This window comes from Rhinolophus hipposideros (assembly GCF_964194185.1).
Source record: "Rhinolophus hipposideros genome assembly, chromosome: 21".
Classification (NCBI taxonomy): domain Eukaryota; kingdom Metazoa; phylum Chordata; class Mammalia; order Chiroptera; family Rhinolophidae; genus Rhinolophus; species Rhinolophus hipposideros.
In genome coordinates this window covers 32,645,872-32,668,528 of record NC_138067.1, presented here as the reverse complement: position 1 = coordinate 32,668,528, position 22,657 = coordinate 32,645,872, and the positions used below count along the sequence as shown (strand labels likewise).

The 22,657-nt window shown below is 47.5% G+C and overlaps 1 protein-coding gene across 12 annotated transcripts in view; it reads right to left on the bottom strand.

Annotated features, from left to right (window-relative positions):
- BANP (BTG3 associated nuclear protein) overlaps positions 1-22,657 on the bottom strand; it is a 118,265-nt gene that overhangs the window by 31,866 nt on the left and 63,742 nt on the right. For 7 of the 12 annotated variants that reach the window (XR_013992231.1, XM_081032990.1, XM_081032991.1 and 4 more), the window contains 5 exons: positions 18,400-18,639; positions 11,984-12,151; positions 7,294-7,424; positions 5,598-5,669; positions 2,603-2,641 (listed from right to left, as the gene is read on the bottom strand). Coding sequence is in view for 10 of the 12 variants with exons in the window: in XM_081032990.1 (XP_080889116.1) it covers positions 2,603-2,641; positions 5,598-5,669; positions 7,294-7,424; positions 11,984-12,151; positions 18,400-18,639 (650 nt within the window). In the remaining 2 variants the exon portion in view is untranslated. The remainder of the gene's footprint in view (positions 1-2,602; positions 2,642-5,597; positions 5,670-7,293; positions 7,425-11,983; positions 12,152-18,399; positions 18,640-22,657) is intronic. The other 5 variants (XR_013992232.1, XM_081032998.1, XM_081032997.1 and 2 more) reach the window with 1 other exon arrangement.

Here is a 22,657-nt window from a genome sequence, read left to right as displayed (position 1 = left end):
GCCGCATAGTCAATTTTAAATGGCACTTACACCTACTGAATAAGAAGTTAACATGAAGCTGATTAGACGGTCAGTAGACCTCTGAACTCAAAAAGATAGATGTAATTTTGCATACGAGTATATTATACAATTTTTACGTAATTTTTCAATTACGTCAATAATACATTTTTTTGCGGGCTTCTATAATTCAGGAGGATTTTCTGTTTCCCAGAGTCATGACAGCCATTCAACACCTTTCCCCGCATAAAACTGGAGAGTAGCTGTCAGGAACGTTACGTGACGGAAGATTCGAGGCCTGCATGTGGATGAAGGGGAAAAAGCCCTAGGACTCCCGGGACTGTCCTCTCCTGGGCATGAGAAAGAAAGGAGGTACAGAGGGAAAGGGAAGGGCAGGGAGTTGGAGAGAAGAGGCTGAGGTGGCAGGGGCAGAGGGGGGAGATGACAGGGCAGACACCCCTGCCTGCAGCAGGCTGCGCTGCTTAGTCAGCCAATCAGTGACGGCCAGTTGAGTGGGGTGTTCTGCATCTTGCGCAACATTCTTCTGTGTCACCAGTACACGGTCAATGGGGAAAACAAAGCTGTGATGAGCAGGGTAACTTAACAGGAACAAGAACTGGACCAATGACAAAATACAAAAAACGATTTCCAACAAATGGAAAACAACAAAGGATTCACTAAAACAGATTTAACAGAAAAAGGGGGCTTCCTACGAACAGAAGGTACAAATACTAAAATTCCTCTAGCCACCATCAGCGTTAGTCCTGCCTTGAAGTTCTGTCCTTAACTGAAGGTCCCACAAACGTGACCCATGATGAGAATCAGGTAGAGGTGGGAAGGCAGCATGAGATTTTATAGATGACTAATAAATTATTATGTACGTAACAGAGAAGTGGATGGTGCAGTAGTTGTATTTATTTTGTAGCGAGGTTGCTAAGAGTCAGTGGGAACCTGGAGGAAGACGCGCCTGCACACACAGAAATCAGCAGTCAATCAGGGCTGCTCGCGTGGAACAGGCCAATGAGGCATGAATGTGAACATAAGCAGCAGCTGGCGAGTGTGAAGAAGGGGCGAGCACAGAAAGCACTCTTGTTTGGGGAATTTCCAGAAGGTGGCTCTTGCGAAGTAAACTGAGTTGAAAACTGTGGTTGGAGCTCCTGTGCCTGCTGTACCTGTCCACAAAAGCTGGGTTCTCCGCCCGCACGACTTATTAGGGATGGTGTTGTCTCTAACCATACACAGTGACACCATATGAAACCCTGACTAATTTCAAAGTCTCCAGTGGAATTTTGCTCAGGAATAGAAACACAAACAAACAGGAAAATCAAAGGTAACAGACTTACTTTTCTCATAAATTAAAGTTGAGCAACATTTTAATCAGGATAAAATTTAACTCCCAGGACAAATACAAACCACTAAATTGTCAAAAACAAAGAGATAAACTGCTGCCGGTGACCGGTCCTCTCCTGCCCCAGCTGGGACATCTCTTGTCTGACCGAGTGAAATATCAGAGATAAGCTGCTGAAAACCGATTTCTATTGGGCCTGGCCCAATAGCTCAAAGAAACAACTGTGGGTTTTTCACATGTTGCGTTTCTTTGGCTTTTTGGCTCTTCCAAGGCAGTTATGTTATATTTGTATATTAATATTGCTTCAGGACTCTGATGAAAACCTCATGTGTATGTTCAAGATGAAACTTTTGAACTAAGAAACTCCAATTTAAACAAATGCTTTAAGGTCTGTCGCAATTCTCCCAAGGCACCCTGAGGGTTCACCAGAAAATCCAAGGGATGTAACTATCCTCTCTCTTCCCAGGCCAGCGACACACATTCTCCACGGCCCATTCATGGCAGACATCAGGCTCTCGCTGATGACAATGGGAATGCACACATGAGTTGCAAAGGAAGTGTGCACTTGGTTTTGAGAGTAACAAGTATTATTACCTTGACAGTAAATGGGCTTGGTGTTTATGGCTCATAAGTTATGTGTTATAAAAAAGGGAGATCACCCAGACTCTAGTTCATAATTATTCAGAGGTTACAAATGAAACTTGAATGGAAACTTGTCAAAAGGACACATAAATTTTAATCCTCGAATTCACCAGCAATTTCACTTGATCTTAGAAAGCAAATCCCTCCCTGGAAACCCTCACAGTCGGCACACTTCACTTTGTAAAGACAATTCATATTGAGTGTGTTCAATGACTGGTTCAGTTACTTGTCTGAATTTACTTTTCTGAATTTAGAAAAAAGGCAGGGGCTGGAGTTTGTCAGCAATATCCACAAACAAACCTACCATATACTGATATACGAGTACAGTTATTGTACAAACACGGTCATTGACAATATTCATGCAAACTTACAGAAAACAGTGATAAACAAATGGGGGTGTTTCATCTGGAAGGCGAAGAGCTACCTGAACCCCCCAAAAGAAGCCCATGTAGCCCAGAGCCCTGTAGTCCACATGGCCACCAGAAATACAGCCAGCATTTCCCCAGGGCTAACACTGTTCCACCCTCTTCCTCCCCGCTCCTTCCCTGTGACAATGCAACGTCTAATGACCCACCACAGCCAGCAGACACAAAGTGAAGGCAGGTGAGCACTTACCTGCCCATCCTGTCCCACGTGGTGTATCTGTAGATTGCCCTGCAGAATGGATGAAAAAAAGAGAGATCAAGCACAAAAAGGACTTCAAGACACAATGAGACAGAGGCAGGATCTTCCCCACGCCATTTGTGAATAAATAGCAAAACCATTAACATCAATTCTACAAAAACTCAACCCCTTGTAGCAAGCAATAAAAACCCCCAAACAAAATACTCAACCTGAGTTTACAGGTACTATTTTTCCTTATAAAAACGAACTCAAAAAAACATTGTACCCCCCCTACCCTGACCCCAAATGAAAATGTCATTTTTTTCTTTTTATTTTGAAACAATTTTAGACTTACAAGAAGAACCAAAAGTGGAATTGAGAGGTCCCGTGTAGCATTATCACAACCAGCAAATTGACAGGACACAAAGCAATTAACTAGACCACGGGCCTATAGTAGGATCTCACAAGTTGGAAATTCATTTTCACTTGTTTAAAAAATAATAATAATTGCTTTAAGTCTGGTAGGTTCTGGTAAATGTCTCTTTGCAGATATCCTCATTTTGACAAAACAATAACAATTTTTAAATGAACAAGGTAAGATTTCATTGTGATAAGAAGACAATTGCATATTATAACTTATGACAAAGGAACCATTGGTATTAATAGCAATTTCTTCTAATTCATTGCATTCAATTCCTAATGGAAACAAAAAATACTGGATTATATACACAAGAGGGATTCAGTTATGAAAACTGAAAAAAAAAGCAAAATTGATTTAAAAAATTGAAATTCAAGAAGCATTCTAATGACTTTTTGGCAAAAACAATATAAAAGTAAATGTATGCTGATTTTTCCTTTTACTATTATATCAGTTTTCCTTCCTTTCCAATGGCTACCAGCAAATTAAGCATTCTGATCATGTGTGTCTTCCAAAATGACACCTTTAACTTGTTAGTTTGGCCTTAACTTGTCGGTGCCTTTCAAAATGAAGCCTCCCTGCCCCTCAACAAGACATCCCAGTTAGCCTGCGGGTCTACTGCACCACTCTTCACATCCCATGTGAGGTTGAGCCCACAGATTCCTCTCCCATCATCGTTGAGCTCCTTCACTTTCACAGTCAGGACTTTCAGGACCATCTCCGAGTTCACTGTTTGCTGCTCTCCTTCCCCAGATCGATGCTGCAGCCCCATCAGCGCATTTTCTCCCATTCACTTGTTTGGCCACATGCCAATTAGTGAACTAAGTATCCCTATGAATGAATCAATCCTCCCACTTGACCAGGCATTTTATTTTTCCACACAGTGGAATTCACTCAGCCAGGTATGCTCGTTCTCCCCTCGGCTCATCTCTTCCCTTTGCACACTGGGCCCACTGATAAGCCTGTGGGATCCAAATGAAAGCAATTCCCTCCTAAAGCATCCTGGATCCCCTCTGCCACCAGTCTCGTGTTCTCTGCACCAGTGAATGCATGTCACTTGTGGCCTTCCTGGCACAATCAGCTCCTGTACGCCGTCAGGAGCCTCTGACTCACATTTCACCACAGCAGCAACAGCCCCACAGCAAACTGCACGCAATGGAAGCTCAGCAAGCATCTCATACACGAGTCAGTGAGCAAATGACGGCCACCTCCACCTTAGTCCCCTGGGTTCTGGGAACTGGAATGTCAAAAGGGCACTAATGTCTTATCTACTTCCTAGGTTGCTGCTAGAATACAAGGAGAAATGTCCACAAAGCAGTGCTGAAAAGCCATTAGGTACCACTTAACTAGTCAAACACTTCCCTCGAGAGATTCTCCTGAAAGGCTCTTTGATGATTCAGGACTTGCACGATCACTGCTGGGTCTGTAGCTGCTTTCGCAATTGGTGTGTGAGGAAACCCGACACCCGTGTAACAACACACCACAGTGCAGGTCAGGCACAAAGCTGCTACTATTTCCACAGTTTAGAAATAAGTATGTTCTTCAGCTCCCGGCCCACACTGCAAGGGGTACGCCGTTCCACAGCACGCTTGGTCAGTAGAGCGCATGTGCACTGCTCTGCATCCACGGGACAAGGTCAGAGGAAGTCAAGTGCACCGAGTCTGCTGACACTGCCCTGTGCCACAGGAGACAGTCAACAACGTCCTGCAACAGATGGCCATCAACCACCTGTGACCGCACAGGAAAGCTTGAAAGAGAAGGTCCCACCTGAGGGGCTCACAGAACACCAGCAACGTGACCAGCTGGCCTCATCTTCCAACAATTCAGATGGTCAACCGGACCTTCACACCCCGACCACCTCCAGCAGCTGATGTGCACGAGGAACAGCCCTCGTATAGCGGGGAGGATGCCCTGCATTCTCTCCTGATCATGGATTAGAATTAATGAGATGTGGAATGCCAAAGCCCCGACACCATGACCAGAAGCCTGGCTCTCATGAACTTAAGGCAGCTGAGGCAATCCTAGAAGCGGCACATGTGTGGAGAGCCGGGAAAAGCTGTGCTGAAAGCTCACAGGACGTGCACGTGCTGTCTCACCAGATTCCCCGCCTCCCCACAAAACGGGCATTGGTCCCACAGGGCAGAGACAGGAGCCCAGGCTCGTGGAGGTGAGAACACGTGCAGTCACAGGGGCAGAGCCTCCCCTCCTGCTCTTCGCACGCTACCACGCCGGGGAGCTCCCCAGGCGGGAGAGCAGGGCTGGAGCTGTGCTGGGAGCTAGGTCTACACCTCAGATGGGAAGACGGGAAGCAGCGCGGGCAGGGAGAAAAGGGGCGTCAGGCGTTCAGAGGGCAGCTCCAACCAGGAGCAAAAACCTCGATGAAGCAAGTATTTACAAAGAAAACCAGATGGGCTGCTCAGATAAGCCGGCAATACGAGGGCAGGAGGACAGGCAGGGCCTGGAGTTTGTGCCCAAGGAAATGAGAGTCCATGGCTGGACGTCCACGGTGTCTGGGGACTGCCACTTGTCCACCTCATTTGACAAAGATCAGAGTGTGGGGAGCCCGGCACACTGGCGGTCGCCACTCACCTCGCTGTCCTGCGTGATCTGCACCTGCTCCCCCTGAGGCACCTGGGCGATGTGGAGGTGACCCTGTGGGATCCGCAGAGAGAGGACAACAAGAAGCATCAGAAGAAAATCAAAACCAGAGGAAACAAGAAACCCTTTCTGAAACTTCTGTTCTTTATTATCTGCTCACAATTCAAGAAAAGACAGTATGTGCAGGGGATAGGCCACTTACTGGCCTCTTAAAACGAAACGTTTAGTACGGAACACCTATACAGCATTTTGCAGTAATCCTTAAAGCAGCGACGTGGCCTAGGAAAACTCTGTTAAGTCTTGAAATGTTACTAAACAAGCAAATTTCAGAATGTGAAGGACACATAGAAAAGGAAATTTTCCAGAATATCAGAATTAAAAAATATATATATATCCTATTATCCACTCAGAGGGACCTGAAACCTCGTGGAACTGCCAGGCAGGGTCTGGGAATGCTGGAGGGCTACACGGGCGTGTGGGACATCTACACTGAAGACAGGTCAGGCAATTTTTTTTTTTTAATCAAAGAAACACATGACTACTTAAACAGCTGAACACTAATAAATGTGGTTCCCGCCCCCCCCCAAAAAAAAACCCCAAAGCAACCAACTACAATGCAGTTATATTTGTAGATACAGGCAAACAATTAATTCCAACAAACCTTAACTTTGCTCAATGAAATGAATACCACGGTCTTATTTAACATTCTATCTTAATGAAAATGGACCTTAAACTATTATATAATTTTCTATTGCTTTCCTTATACTAATTCTATGTGAACCCTGTATCTAAGTTATCTATTCTGGAATTCTTTCAAAGAACTTTCTTACTAAGAAGAGTAATTGCCTTTGTGACTGTCCATTAAACAAAAAATTCACTGTTTATAACTGCTTCATCTCCTTTGGAAAAAGAAACCGTCCATTTAACCGTCCTCATCAGCGCTCGCTGGAAGCCCACCCCTTTCCAGGCAGTGTGCTGAGTGCAACATCGAACCGCGGCCACCCTGCCATGGGAATCAGGGTTCCAGGAGAAAGCCCCGGCGATGCAGGTGTACAGCGAAGAGGCTGGGTGTGACTCAAAGATTACCAGGACCTCAGGGGCACGCTGAAAATGTCCTGTTCCCTAGCAAAGTTCCTGCCCCCTACACCTCGGCCACAGGATCCACGAAGGCTCTGGAGGCATTCCGCCCTGGGCTGGCACCACGAGGGACAGAACAACGAGGCCATTTGGGCTCACCACTGAGCTAACGGTCCACGCAGGCTCAGTGAAGGACCACAATACAAAGGAAATGCTACGCAGTAACTAAGGCCACCAGCTTTGCCACTGACCCCAGAAGGAAATTCCCTTTTCTTCCCCCTTTAAACTGGTTGCCCGTGTTTCCGAAATGAGGAAGTATCTCTGGCGCCTCCCAGGAGGACGGGCAGCAGCAGGGTCCCTTAGAGCTGACAGTGACCACCAGGTGAAGCATAGCGGGGGGCCACGAAGGGCCCATGACAATGACACCGTCATCTGGTACCCACCCTCAGTATGAAATGTAAGAGCTCCCCACCCCTAACTACGTCTACTCTAACATGGCACTCTTCCCTTATCCCAGGCTACCCACGTGATGCAGAACCCCCCAGAGAGCCCATCTCGCCGCTCCCCGGAGCGCCCTCCCTCCAATTCATTCTGGCAGAAGGGTACATACTACTTGGACCTGTCCGTCCTCTCCGATCTGGTGGATCTGGACCTGCTGGGCATTGGCCAGGGCGTAGTGCAGGGCCTGCGGCTGCGGCTGGGGTATCTCACTGGCGGGCGGCGGTGTGGTCATGATGCTCTCTGTGGGGAAACAGACGGCGCTCAGAGCAGCCGGCAGGCGAGCCGCATCTGCACACCTCTGGCTGCCTTCTCTTCCCCGACCCCAGACTCCCACAGAAGAGGAAAGGAAATTCTTCATTCCAAGACCTGAGTCAACGTGTCCCAATGGAGAGCACGGCATTTGTAGAGCTCATTAGTAATAAGCATTAGATAATGCAGATTTCTGACCTGTAGACAAAAGGAAGCTAAAAAACGGACTATTCACCAACACAGATGATTCTCATTTACTCATTTAAATGAATTTCCTCAGGATGTATCGACAAAATGAAAAATAGGACTAAACTGATATTAAACTGTTTTAGAACCGCAATTAAGTAATATGTGTCCTTGGATGATTTAACTACAGAAAAAAGCTCTGCCCATGCATTTAAAGATATACTTCCAATAAAATTTCACTTACTATGTTTAATCCAAAATGAGATACATTTGTTTTGATGTTGTGTATTAATTTTAATTGTAATGATATCTCCATCAGAAGAATTTTCTTAAACACTTAGAACACTAAGGGCTCAGAAAACAATTTTAATTTTCACATATTTTTGTTGCAGAGAATTATGATGGATTTATCAATAAAAAATTTTAAACAGAAAAACATTATTATATTAGAATGAAATTCTGTGAGAGAAGGGGAATAGTAATATAGATGCAAGAAGAAAAGATGTAAAATGTCTGACAACCCTAGGAAAACTTTTCATGCATTTTAAATAATTTAATGGTGGGCATCAAATTGATATGATATATAGATTCTACTGCAAACATTTTTAAAAGTAACCTATAGCAATGTGTCAGAAATTACATCCTTTTAAATTATTTCCAAGTATCATGAAAAAATGTAGGTGTCAACATTTTAAAATATCACCTTAAAAATACGCAAGGAAAAACACACTTTTTCAAACTTCTTTAACAGCGTACCAAAACATTAAAGATCCATTCTGCGAGTTAATAAGGCCTATGTAACTAAATACATTGCCAGATAATTTCTGCTCCAATGTTAATAAGAAAAAAATCAACTGATGTTGCTGGTTTTCAAAAATAAAACCAAGAAGAATGACAGTCCCCAGGGTTCTAAAAAAACTGTAGGAGATATGACTTACGGGTCTGATGTAAATGGTTTCCCAACCTGAGATTCACATGATTGAATTGACCATTTAAACTTAGCTCCCTCTAATTATATATGAAGACCAGTTAAAATCCATGTTTTATAATTTACACTGATATCAACCTCCAGTGTGAAAATGTGCACTAGAGACTGTGATCAAGAACAGACCAAGATCTATAGCAAGTGACCAGAGAAGAGGCCAAGGGACAGGCTGAGGCGGAGCTGGACCGCACCGCCCGCTGGAAGAGAGGGAGACACAAAGGGTGCACACCCAGCGGCCTCCACCCTTCCCTGGCCTCACTCTTTTCTGCATCCAGGGGAAAAACAGCTGCACACACAGATTTGCACGCAGTGGGGCTGTCAAGAGATGGTTCTCTACAACGCTAAAATATTGGGCACTAAATAGACACGCACCTAAGGTCTTCAACTCACCAATGAGACCTGTGTGAAAAAATAGTGAATTGCATTTTAAACAATAAAATGTAGCCACCTTAAACTCGAGCACCTATCAAGTTTATACAGTATTGCCAGATAGGAGAGTGCAATACAAATGTTTTAATAAATTGATTTTTTTTTAAATCTGTTGAAACTGGTGTTTTTATGGGTTGTGTCCAAACTGGCAGTACTAACCTTGGCTAAAAATCTCATTTATACCATTAATTTGGAAGTTTATTTCTTTTCTGCTGATAATTCAAAAGGAAATAAGACATCCCCAACTGGAATTGCTACCCATTCCAAATGAATGGAATCTTGGCTTAATTACATTTATTAGATTATTTCTGTCACCAGAATACCCTTAAATAACAGATGTTAGGCAGAGAGTATGCATAAAAGACAATGACAAAAATCCCAGAAGTCCCTTTAACTGACCATCTATTTTTGGCTTTACCTAATTTTAGCCATGTATGCAGTGTATTAAAATAAATAACAATTAAATCACCAGCTTTTACAAAGGTAGGTACTTTTTACAAAGTTTGTTAAAACAAGAATACGTTCTGTTTCTCTGAAAACTCGTTCGATTCCAGCACTGGCGAGGAGGCAGCCCTCGGACCAGGAAGCCTCCGGTCTCTAGCAAACTATGCAGGAAGGCAGCATGGGGCAGGGTTTATGAATAGGAGCATGAGACTAAATATCGTAACTCAGAAACTCATTCTTCATCCTCTCTAGACAAATAAACACCTAAAGGCGGAGGGAATGTAATTATACTCATCTCCCTCTGGTGGTTTTTTTTTTTTTTTAAAGCCCCACCTTGAATGCCACCCTCCTCCTTTCCCACCCATGACTGGGTTTGCTGCCCTCCAAACACCTGGCAGAGAGACCAAGGTTGAGGCAGCAGTGCTCTCATGTGTACAACAGTTTCCATCTCCCGAGAGCTGACCACACAGGAAAACGAGGATGGCCCTGCGCCTGGGCACAAGTGCGCACGCACCTAAGTAGACAGCTCGTCACTCAGGCTATGAAAGGTGCTGCTGATTCTGTTGTTCTTCCAAAGTCACCTGGGATCAGCCAGCTGATGAGGTTTCTCAGACAGAGGCTATTCCAACACATACATCCTGAGACACTGAGCTCACGGTCCCAGAGCTGAGCCTGCCAGGAGACACAGGCACTACAGACATGCTCACACAGCAGCTGTTCACCACCCACAAGAGGCCAGCAGCACCCAAGAGGCATGCGCACCCACAGCATCTTAGAGGAAATGCTGACATGTTTATAAACAAAGAAACAAAGTAAATGAAACAACCCAACTATCATGAAACTGAATTATCATCATCCAATTGAAAGAAACACTAATAACTGGAGAAGAAACAAACACTAAAGTAAGCATAAAAAGAAATTATGAAATCACCAGCCATACAACAGAGATCAGACGTGAGAGGGAGGTAAAGACCACCTGAGTCTCTAGTCACAAGCTCAGAAGCATTCAGGTTGGCAGCCCAACAACCCAACCACGACTTAAGGGACTCAACACCTCGCCACTCACGTGTGGCCTAGAACAGCTAGAGGCGCCACTCAGGCACTTGTTCGAAATGCAGATTTTTAGGCTCTGCCCAGTCGTACTAAATCAGGATCTGAATACAACACGATTCCAAGGGGCCTGCCTACACACCAGCGTGGAGAAGCACCTCCAGATAGGGGGACGCCATGTCCACAGCAATCCCTCCCACGGGGAAACCTCTCAAATTAGAGGATTCCTCCTTGTGCATTTGGAACACACACTGAGTGCTAACCGTGTGTCCAACCCTGGGTTAGGCCATGCAGATCCCAGGGTAAAGAGGACAAAACCCCAGCCAGGTGGAAACTTGCCTTCCTGAACCTACGTCCCTAAACTAATCTCTCAGGCCCACAAAGCCAGTCTAATTCGTCAAGGAGCCATGTTAGCATGCCCCACGATTGCAACCTCTAAGTTCTCAAGACAGAATTCCTAACTGTAAGACCAAGGCCTCGATTTCTCACTAAGAGAGTCTCAGCACGGGCCATTCACAAAGCACGGCTGGGAGCCCGACTTGTGTGGCCCACATGGGCTGGCCGCCTCCCATCTTCAGGAATCGCTGGCAAGTTAAGGCAAAGTATCTGGTAACTACCAAAACAACTGGGAGGAAACCGCTTCCTGAGGTCTGGTTCAGAGAGAACAAAGCCCTGCGAGGACTCCAGGTAACCTGGTCTGTCAACGCAGTGTCTCTAGAACAGGAGTTCCGGCCGACCCCACCCACTGCTGCCCCTGAATCCTGACCCCAATCCCAATCAAGGCTCAAGTTCCAAGTCACTACCCGGGGAGCCACTGTGGGAGTTTAAAAGAAAAGGCAACAAAAAAAAAACACGTTTGTTAAAATATTTTGAGATGTCTTGGGTAAAAAGCCATATTCAAGTCATACTGTCATTCCTCGTGAACATTTTCCTACAATGCCTGAAAGAAAAGGCATAGAGAATTTTTCCCCATAATCTTGCAGGTAAGTCTAACTCAGGCCCTAAACTCGAAACAGTAATAAAGAGTGCTCACCCCTAACCCTTCATCTGCAGTTACCACACAAATAAGGACAACAATATGGTAAATAACTACCGTAGGCAGAGGGAGGAAGTGAAGGAGCTGCTGGGCACAGCGCCTGCTGTGGTCCTGACGGAACCTGTCCTTCTGCATCAGCACCCAGGTGGCATCAGGGTGCGGTGGCCCTGGTCTACATGCCCTCTTTACTGCCACAGGGTGCCCCGAGCGGGTCTGGCCGCGGCTCCCCACCTGCCACGTGAGCAGGGTTCCCTAGATAACTGACACCGCATGTGTGTGCACAGAGTTAAGGCTGCAATCACTGAATCCCGAGTGGCAGCTGTAGATTCTGCAGGAGGGAGGCCTCACTCGAGACTGCCCCCAGCCCCACCCCACCAAGTCCCGTGATGCAAACTGCCCGGGGTGCTCTCCAAAGCGTACCTGAAGCACTGTACGAGGATGAGGATGGCGTTCTCCGAGAAAAGCTCTTGACCGCCAGGCTCTGACCTCGCTGTTTCCGCCGCCAGGCTGTCCGGCATTTGGAGTCGATGCTCTGTTTGATTCGGTACCAGTCTGATTCCGTGATGCCAAATTTATAGAAGAGGTGACCTGGAAGAACACATCCCATGAGATGAAGGCCTGCCTCTTGAACCCGGCTTTTTGGGAGCAACTTGGACACAAAAATGGGATGGGAGCCGAGAGCCTCCCCTACCGGCATGCCGCCTATACGGTACAAATTCTTTTCATTTATTTTGTTTTTACATTACCCGGACTGGATCCACCCACACCAGACAGAAATAAGGCAACAAGCTAGGGGCTGAGGGCTCACACGAGCTCCCCAGACGCTGCACACGCAAACTCTCCTCTGCACGCTAACGTCACAGAAGGCACTCAACATCCTGGACATTGAGAATAAAATCAAGGTCTCAACAATTTTATCAGAACTGCTCTTCCAACCTCCAGCTCACAGTCCTCTGTTCATTCATGTCTGCCTGGCTGTCTCCTTCCCTTCTTTCAAGTCTTGGCTCAAATTAAACCTCAATACTCCTACCCTTGACCAGTCCATTGAACCCCAAGCTCCCTCCTACTTCCGCCCCCATCCTGGCTCGCTAAAATTTTAGAGAATGTGTATATTTATTGCATTTACTCTTTGTTTCCCTCACAGACACAGGAATCTTTTGTTTTGTTCACCCGTGTGTGCCCAGAACCCGGAATATCCAGGCGCATGGTAGATGCTTCAGCATTTATTGACTAAATGGTGATTGTGATTCATCTTGAGACATTCTCCCATTGCTACTTGGCTCTGAGGCTGGCTTACGTAACTCTTGGTGCCTCTCCATGTGCCTCCTGGATCAGAACGGAAACTCCCTGAGGACAGAAGCGATTTGTATTCCCGAGAGCCCCACAACCAGGAGGACAGGCCAGCCACAGGGGTAGGTGATTGTCACTCAAGTACTCCCGTGGCTTGTCTCCTGCTCAGCAGGACATCCTATTGGCACCCACATTTGTTAGCCACTTAAATTATAGAGTGCTCTCAACACATGACTGAATGGCATCCAGAGACACCTCCGCCTTACCAACAATGAAAAAACGGGGGGTCAGGGAGGCCACTGAGGAGTGGGCAGCAGATGGAGACCCCTCACTGCCAGCCCCACCTCTTTGTGCTGAATCAACAGAAAGTAGTGGTCATGAACGTGGGAACTGCAAGAAACACTCCTCAGCAGGGTGACCTCCTCTCTAGCTGGCTTATGACACTTTACTACTTAATGGGGAAAAAAATGGATAAAATTCAAAAATTGAATAATAAAAAGATTAAGCTAAAAAAACTTCCTGTTTTGACTACTTAAAGCATTGAGTTTGGACCATCTCCTGAGAATTCACTTGATGTCCAACTCTTAAATACTGTTCCTATCAAGACCAAAAGTACTACAAATAATTAAAACAAAGGAAGTATTTGTTTTTTTAAGTACTATATTAAGTATCAAAAGTTCCTTTTGTCTTGGAAAGACATTTCTAGATTTTTTTTCTATGAGCATATACTGAAGACATCTTTGACTCTAAATACTGACAACCGAAATTTCTGAAATCTAGACAGAAAAAGAAATAGGGTAAAGGAGAAGTAGGTTTTATAGGATCAGAAAGAACAAAACCCGAAGGTAGCTTCAGCAGCACTTTGTAATTCTCATGCATAAAAGGAAATACATAAACGAAGTGGCAACTCTTTGCTTGCTGATTTTCAGGTCATCTCTAAAATAAACACAGAAGCATGAATCAATATTTACTAAGTGTTCACTACACGCTGGGTAAGGCTTCAGGTGCAGGGGGTCGTCTCACAAAGTTCTGGACTAGTGACCAATTTTAGTGACAAGAGAAACCAACTACCAGCTGTAGTTACAGGAGAATCCGACTATTAACTGTAGTTGTATAGTTACAGGAGAACTCAACTACTGACTGTAATTACAATATAACTCACTGACTACCGTGTTTCCCTGAAAATAAGACCAGGTCTTATATTAAGGTTTGCTCCAAAAGCAATTAGGGCTTATGTTCAGGGGGTGTCATCCTGAAAAATCATGTTAGGGCTTATTTTCCGGTCAGGCAGGTCTTATTTTAAGGAAAACATGGTATAATTACAGGAGAACCAAACCATTAGAACTACAGTTATATAGTTACAAGAGAACCTAACTCCTGACTGTGGTTAAAGGAAACTATTAACTACAGTTATGTATTAACAGGTCTATACTAATAGAACCCAATCACAGACTAAAATTACAGGAGAACGTGACTATCAGAACTACAATTATATAGTTACAGGAGAACCCAACTACTGGCTATAGTTGTAGAGGTGCCCAAATACAACTGTGGTCCCCCAAACAGGAAAAGAAACAGCAATCATATACAGTATCAAAATATCTTATTAGGTACATGCTTCAATAAAGAGAAACATTCTACAAGCCATCTTCTTCTCCTCATATTTTCACCCACAAGGAAAAGATCTTCCAAATGCCTCTAGGGATTAATGAAATTATATATAGAATTTTAAAAACTTAAAAGGACGATATATAAGACACACACAGGTATATAAATATAAGAAATGAGAAAAAACATTAACATGTAAATTCAACTTTGTAAAAACCAACTTGCCAGTTCAAAACCTGGCTTACATTCTTTGAAGAAAAAAATTTACATTCATGTAGTTATACATTATCCATTTTTGAATTCTCTTAAGACATATTACATAATTCCTTCCAACAGAGACTCAAGACTCCAAATGGATGGCAAATGCCACCCTGATGGCTGCCAAGAAAAACTAACTAATGAATCACAAATGTTCCCCTGCTGAGAGCATCCTAGGGGGAAGGAAGGGGGTCGACCGGATGGGGCAGGAGTAGAGTCAGCTCTGCCCTCAGAAAGCCCATCATCGGGCATACGCAGGGCAGCTCCAAGGGCAGCGCTGACGGCACACGGTGGAGCCTCCCGATCGCAAGGCTGCCTGGCACTGCTGCTCTGACTTTTCCAAAAGCATTCTTCCTTGGCATTTAACTGGTATTTCACATTTGTTGAAGCAGTTTATCTCTTAAGTTATTATATGCTCATAAGAAAACCTCATGAAATAAGAATGTCATTACCCTCACTTCAGTTCCAAGTTGAATTATCAGTTCGGAGTGAGACCCGGCTTTAAAATTCAGAACTCCCAGAGCCCACCCAAGTGGAGAAATGGTCGCAGCATACATCCCAGGAGCACTTCACTCTGCCCCTCAACAGCACCCAGGAGCCCCCCTGGGGGACACTCATGAGACCAGGAAGATGATGACGTCAGCTCTCACACTGTCGCCTCTGCTCGCATGACCCCTCAGCTAGGCTATCACCCTGGCTGCCCTGCGTAGGAGACAGTGCAACTTCAAGGCCATTTCCGGTACATGGCCCAGTGCACAGGGTCTCTGGGGAGCTGTGGGGCCACCTTATCTGGAGGGTGAGCCACTTAGCCCTCTGACGCGTCTTTGTGGGAGAGCTGTGCAGCAGGCAAACCCCCTGGGCCACCCCAAAAAGACGGCCCCTGCGAGCCTGTCCCTATCTTTCTTGGAAAGCAGTCTGGCCACCACCTAAAGATCTGAAAAGAGTCCGTCACTGTTAACCGCGTTTCCACTTTCCAGAACGCCCATGGTTTACGCTGGTGGTTCAAATCACAAAACCAGATTCCCAGCTCTCAAATAATGAGCCTCACAGAGGGGCTGAGACACACTGTGGGAAAAAGGAACAGAGGAAATCAAGTGAACAGAGCGCATAATCTCGCATCCTTAGTGGGTGGCATGGGGCTTATCAGTCACAAAGGAATGAAAAACACTATCACTGCTAATGTAATCTCAAATTCAAGGAGAAAGCGAAGCAGAAAGCTGAGTGCCAGCAATTTATTTCTTAAAATTATAGTCCTGACTTGATAGTGACTGGCCTAGAAAAACAACAGAAATCTTCAGCCCTCCGAATGAGGGGAAATTAGCCCATGTACTCTCTCATACTGGGGGGGGAGGAGGGCATGCCCCACACACCACGTTTGTCCAGCGGGTCCCAGCCCGAGGACCAGGTTAGCCCCTTCTCCCCAAGCGGCGGTGATCCAGACTGAAGATAAGCACAGTGGAGTGACACCACCCCTCGAGCCATCAGCGAGTCCACGGGGACCTGTGAGCAAGATCCCATCCCCACTGTTCTGCATCTCACAGGCCCCTTCTCACCACCAACCCACACAGACCAAAGCTTCCTCCCAACTTTCCAAACAGGTGCCTTGGGATCCCCAAAGACACGTGGTGGGCCCCCCAAAGAACCGTGTGAGACCCAGTATCTGATTACTCAAGAACCCTGGCCCTGTGTACAATGCTGAAATGTCTGCCGAGATTCATGTCCTTCCCAGGACCTCAGAAGGTGACCTCCCTTGGAAATAGGGTCTTTGCAGATGGGATTAATTACGTTAAATGAGGTCATACTTGAGCAAACTGAGCTCTAAATCCAATGACGGGTGTCCTCATAAGGAGAGGAGGAGAGACACAGAGAGACCCAGGGAGGAGGAGGCCGTGTGACGACACAGATGCCAGGAGAAGACAGCCGTGCGATGACGGAGACACAGGGAGAAAAGGCCGCTGAGGACTCCTGAAGGGGCCCGTGTCACTCCTGCAACAGCAGACTGGGCACGTGTGACAAAATAGCCAATGCCTACATTCGCCACTCCTCAAGTTCAGTGCTCAGGAGTTTGATCCTGTTCTAGTTTTTACTTTTATTTATTTATTTTTTTGAGTAGCCATCAGCAATGTAAATGAAACCGGGCCAAAAGGAAAAATGGTCAACAAATACTTTTAACCTTTCAAAATTCCACCTGAACTTTAACACTGAGAAGGCAGCGACTCACAACATTTCCCAGATGAGGGAGAGCTCAGCCGGCAGCCAAGGTCTCCGGGTGCAGGGAAACATGGAAACAGGGAAATAGGACTCGACCGGTTCTGTCAACGCAGTGCCTTCCGCCGCGCGCGCCATGCAGACTCCTGAGCACAGCATGCCCGCCTGTCCCCAGCCGTGTGCTTCTGCTCTGAGTCCCACCGGCCCAGCTTCCCCTCCCCGACTGCAGAACATCCTCCAGGCCTCTGCCTCAGCACGTGTGTCACAGCCTGTACCACACTCCCAGGCACCTCTGCTGGGAACGCTGTGAGAACAGTAACTCACCACCAGACGCCATCCCCCCACAGCCCTGGGCCCGATCCCGGCCGCTCTCAGAGCCTCTCCACAAGCCCTGCTCTCTGCCAGGGCTTACGCTTCCAAACACTGCAGCGTGGTCAAACCCCTCGTGACCAGCTCTCAGGGCTGCAACCACTTACATATATCTGACTGCATACTGTGTTGGGAATCGCTTCTTGTTCATCGACCGGAGGTGCCCAAAAAATGGATACAAGTGGACACTTTGGGCAATGCTGCTCAAGCAGTAGTTTGCCGTAATCAGAAGTGTCTGGACGCTGATGGTACCTACTTTGAGCACCCCTTGTAATTGTGGAAGACAAACGTGACTTGTATTCATCTCTTGTTATCAGTACGTATCGAGTATTACAATTTTAACACAGTTTTCCTTTCTTAAAATGTGTATACATTTTTTGGCACCCTCTGTATACATCTCAACAGCACTTCACACCGTGAGTCACACTGTCACACATCATTACACGGTATCCTGTCACCAAGCAAACCCACGTGTCCTTAAGGTTGCACGCACATTCTGTGCCATGCCCACAGATCCTAGTGGTGCCCACTGCACTAGGCATCATGCTTTAAAACATGGGTTGGCAGATTGTGGGCAGACCCCTGCCTGCTTTGGAAAGTCACGTTTTACTGGTACACAGCCACGCCTATTCGTTCATGTTTGGTCTATGGCTGCTTTCAGAGCTGAGTAGTTACAACACAGACCCTATGCCCACAAAGCCGAGCACACCAATTGCGTGTCCCCTAGGAAAAGTCTGCTGACTCCTTTGACACTCTTCATCCGGGAACTGCGTTAGCCCCATCCGAGTGACTGATGTCAGCAGGTTCCTTATACAGGTTCTCAGGAAGCTACTCAAAACGATTCTCAGGGTCTGGAAGGCCCACACACTTCAGTGTCTTTCCCATGGATAGGGCCCCAGACAGTACTCACTAAAGGAAACGCTCGATCCAGAAATCCCTCTCCTTGCTCTGACTGGTTCTGACGCCGACATCTTCTTTAACCCACCAGCCGAAGGCCTGACACATCCCTGAAACGCTACTTGGCAGGGCCCACCCTCCAGCTAGGTCCTTCCTGGAACTGCAGGCTAAGGGACGTGAGCCAAGCACAGGAAGCCCACACTTACATCGGATCCCGTAGATGGTGAGGGGGTCAAGTTGCTTCTTGCCATGCTTTCCCTGGCCTGACAGGTTGGAGACAGCCTGCACCTCCCGGTGGAAGAGGTAGTCCAGCAGCGTCAGCGCCATCTTCTCGGCGGTGCGACAGTTGGTGCTGATGTGCAGCATGTCGGAGGGGATGATGGCACAGCGCACACGCATCTCGGGGTTGTTCTCGTCCCCCAGCCAGGTGCCGTTGGGGTAGTCCTCTGAAAGAGAGAAGGGCAGGCTCAGACAAGCTCACACTCTCCAAAGGGCCCAGTGCTCAGCTCAAATACACAAGAAAGATCGAGGGGAGGGGGGGCTGGCTGGCAAATCGCTCCCCCAGCTTCCAAGGTGCTGGCCAGGGGGACTCGGGCAATTCCTGTGGTCACAAAAGAGTGGGACCTTATGTCTGATGAAGACCAGAAACGAGGCCATCATTCCCAAAAGGGCGCCCTGGGTGTCTGTTGACCTATCTCAGGAAGACGAATGGCACGTGGTATAACACATAAATGTTCTTCTGCCTTTAAGGCTGGCTCCCGCAAGGCTACGCCCGCCTGGCTAACTCAGTTCAAAGCAAATGGAATGCAGTGCTGTGCGCCAGCAGCATGTGTGCCACCCACCCGATGGCCTGGCCAGAGCTCTCACAAGTCTGACAACAAGAGACTGCAGAGGCCCCGGCTGAGGACGCTGCCCGACCCCACCACATGCCTGTGTGTCTAGAAAAGGCGACATGAACAAGCTCTGGCCTCAAACCCCAAATTCTCTTTACAACTCCAGGAGGGTAAAGAGTTTTTGAAAAGACTTGTGCATGTTTTCCGCTTCGCCTTGCATCCAGAAGGGTGGCAAACTGGAGTGGTCTCAGAGTGCCAACGTCATGGATCAGAGAGGGAGGCCGCTCGCAGAACACACTCCCTCGGGTTCCACTGGCTGTGAATCCGGGCCGTCAGCACAGGACAGCCATGCAGAGTGTTCCGTCTCTGGGACGAGAATCAATGCACAATCCTGGATTCTGTGACTCAAGCCTCCACTTGGAACTGCTCTGAGAAGAGGCCACTTGGGCATATATGAGGTGAAACAAATGATTTACATGATGGAAGCTGTTCTTCTGACCTACTGAGGGGTCAGCAGGCCGGCCAGCTCAGCAACGACAGAGGGTTCAGGGAGATGCTGAGCTAGATTCTCCCACGCTCCTCTCCTCATACTGAGTCCTTCCACTGCCCTGCTGTGGGTCCCTACCTCCCTCGACCTTCCAGCAGTGAACCTGGACGTGAACACATCAGAAGCACCTTCCGACCTCCTGCTTGAGCACCGTGACCCCTCTCCTCTCCCTGTGGCCAAATTCCCTTCCTTGCCACTCATTCTTCCCTGAAGAATCCACCATTTGCAATTTTCAGATCTCAAAAGCTACTAATTGCAGAATGAATACCCCTAGGCGTTGTGTCTCTACACGCCCCAGACTTTGGCTTTCTCGAGGGTTGTCTGAAATGGGAACACCCAGAGCTCAACATTCATGTGTGGGACGGACCCCCACTTTCTCTAGCTTCAGCAAGCCACAGTGATGGTCATGATCAGGTACGAGGCTGATGTAGAGAAAAAAGAGGGAGGGCAGTGAGGCAGCTAGCTCTCCCTCCTCCCCAGGAGAAGCACTTCACTTATGATCACAAATCGAGAAAACAATCTATTCTGTTGGAAACTTGGCAGATTTCCAAACAATCTCTTCTGACCCTAATGTGGAAGCAAGTTAAGGTGTGAGGGAGGGAGAGAGAGAGCGCACCCCCGTCCCAAGCAAATGTGGGGGGGGGGCCGGGGAGGGGGTAGGGATGTTAACAGGGAGAGTTAAAAACCTCCCTCTGGGGCAGCCAGATGGCTCAGTTGGTTAGAGCACGAGCTCTTAACAAGGTTGCCAGTTCGATTCCCACATGGCCAGTGAACTGCAACCTCCACAACTAGAAAATGACTTGACTTGGAGCTGAGCTATACCCCCCCATAACTAGACTGAAAAACAACAACTTGACATCCTTGATATCCTGGAAAAACACAGTTCCCCAATCAAAAAAAAAAAGAGAAAGAAAAAAACAACCTCCCTCTGGGTGGATGGGATCTAAGAGGGGCTCCAGCTTTCTGCTGAGTGTCTACTAGGCCTGTGGGCTGTCAAGTTATGACACAGCCATAGTCATTACTGCTTCAAGATTTCTCATGAGCTTTGTTCTAAAATGTCCCGATATTTACATTACATGCACAGAAGAGGTCCCGAAAGGGTGGTCAGCCCTGCCTTGCTTTGCCAAAGGCCTGGAGCAGAGCAGAAAACCAAGTGGTTAGCCATCTATGACTCCTACATCCTGCCCACTTCACAGGCAGCCTCCCCCAGCCCAGCTCCTGAATCACGAGATTTGCATGACCATCAGGCGAGGCTCCGTAACCCTGGCAAGATGACCACGTCCTCACTGGGGTGGACCGGCGGTTGGAAGGACTGCTTAGGGTGTTTGAGGCTGGGCTCCTGGCTTTAGCTAAGGACAGAAAACAACTCACAAATCTAATTTTTGGAACTCAGAGTAAGAGATGAGTAAGCAGTATCATTTCTCAGAAACATCAATGGTTTAGAAGTAAAGAGGGGGTGCTGTGAGCATATGCTGAGATATGTGCATTTTTCTGAACGTCCTCACCAGCCAGGCTTCCCCACACGTGGTTCAGAATCACCTCCTCAGTGCTCCAGGTCAAGTGTGAGTGCACAAAGTGAAATTCTCAATGCATCTAATGGACATCTGAGAACCTGAGTTAGTCAGGGGAGCTGCCCATACTGAGCTCATGAGCAGAGGGGAGGGGGGATACAATGAACAGAGAAGTGGCAGCTATAAGATAGGAAGTGCCACACAGCGGAGGAGTAGAGCTGATCGCTTCAGATGGAGGCCAGGGACAGCCTCTCAGTCTTTTACTGCAAGCAGATATGGCAATGAACCACCTGTGTGGAGAACCACAGAAAAGGTTCCAGAAGAAGGAGCGGCTCACACTGGCCCAGGCCAGGAAGGGCCAGGTGCTCTGGGAATGAAATGGAGCCAGTGTGGTCAGAGCAGGGAGCATGGGGCAGACCAGTGAGAACAGAACAGGGAGTGAGAACAAACAGATGGGAGACAGGGCGACAGAGGGCGCAAGTGGCCACTTCTGGGGCTACTCAGCAGTCCAGGAAGGACCCATTGCAGGTAGGCATTAAATCTCAGGACAGGATCTGCAGTGTGTGAACCTTCCCATGGTCAAGCACGGATGCTAACTGACAGCGAATACAGTCAAAATGAAGGTGGTAGTTAATGACACCACATTTCTGGACTTAAATGCTTGAGCCCCGGAAACGGGGGTTTCCTGGCAGCATCGTGAGTCACCAGTGGTGGGAGGTGATGCCAGCTTTCCTCCGTAACGACCATCAATACTGCGCACGGGCCAGTGCAAGGACGGTGGGCTGGGGCTCTCAACCTAAGTAGCAGCAGTGCCCAAGATCACGGTGGCCTTTCTCAGGCATAACAAGCTTTGTGAACCCTGCTCGGCAAGCTCCTCGTGTTTACATATTTTTAAAGCAATGTAAACACTGGACAAGAGCTCAGTGTTGTTTTCCAAACGGCAAGTCAACATCTCATCAAAGTGATACTGAGCCTGTGTAGGTGGAATGCTGGCAGGGTGGCCCTTCAGTCCAAAGGGGTGATAACTCGAGCTCTCTCCATAAACTCGCCGTGAATCTCGATTCTTCCTCGAGCCCCAAGAAACAGCTTCCTATCAAGCTGCCCTCCGCACCCCGTCCTCTTCTTCCACCGAAGTCACACTATCTGCACCGTGAGGTCTCCCACTGGCACCTCGGCGTCCAGGCCCTGCCCAGCCTCACAAATCACAGGCTGTGGGGTAGGGCCCCGAAGCAAGGGGGCTTCTGATGCTCACACACCTGTACTAGGAGCACCTCACCATGTCCAAACCCTGTACTTTACCCCGGTGCTCAGTGACATGTGGGAGAAAGAGCTATCCTCCTTCCAAAAGTCACACTTTAGAGAGCCTCACAGTTCCAGCAACAAGGGAGAAAACACACCAGCAGGCTGGCGCTGTGACATTCCATCTATAGGAATGCAGGAAACACACATACAAAGGCAGGTATTTTCCCTCAGGGGCTGTGTCCTCACTGGGCCGACCATCAGGAAGTAAGCTTCAGTGTCCCACTGCAGCCCTGCTCCCTGCTGACGCCTGCCTACAGATGAAAGCCCAGCC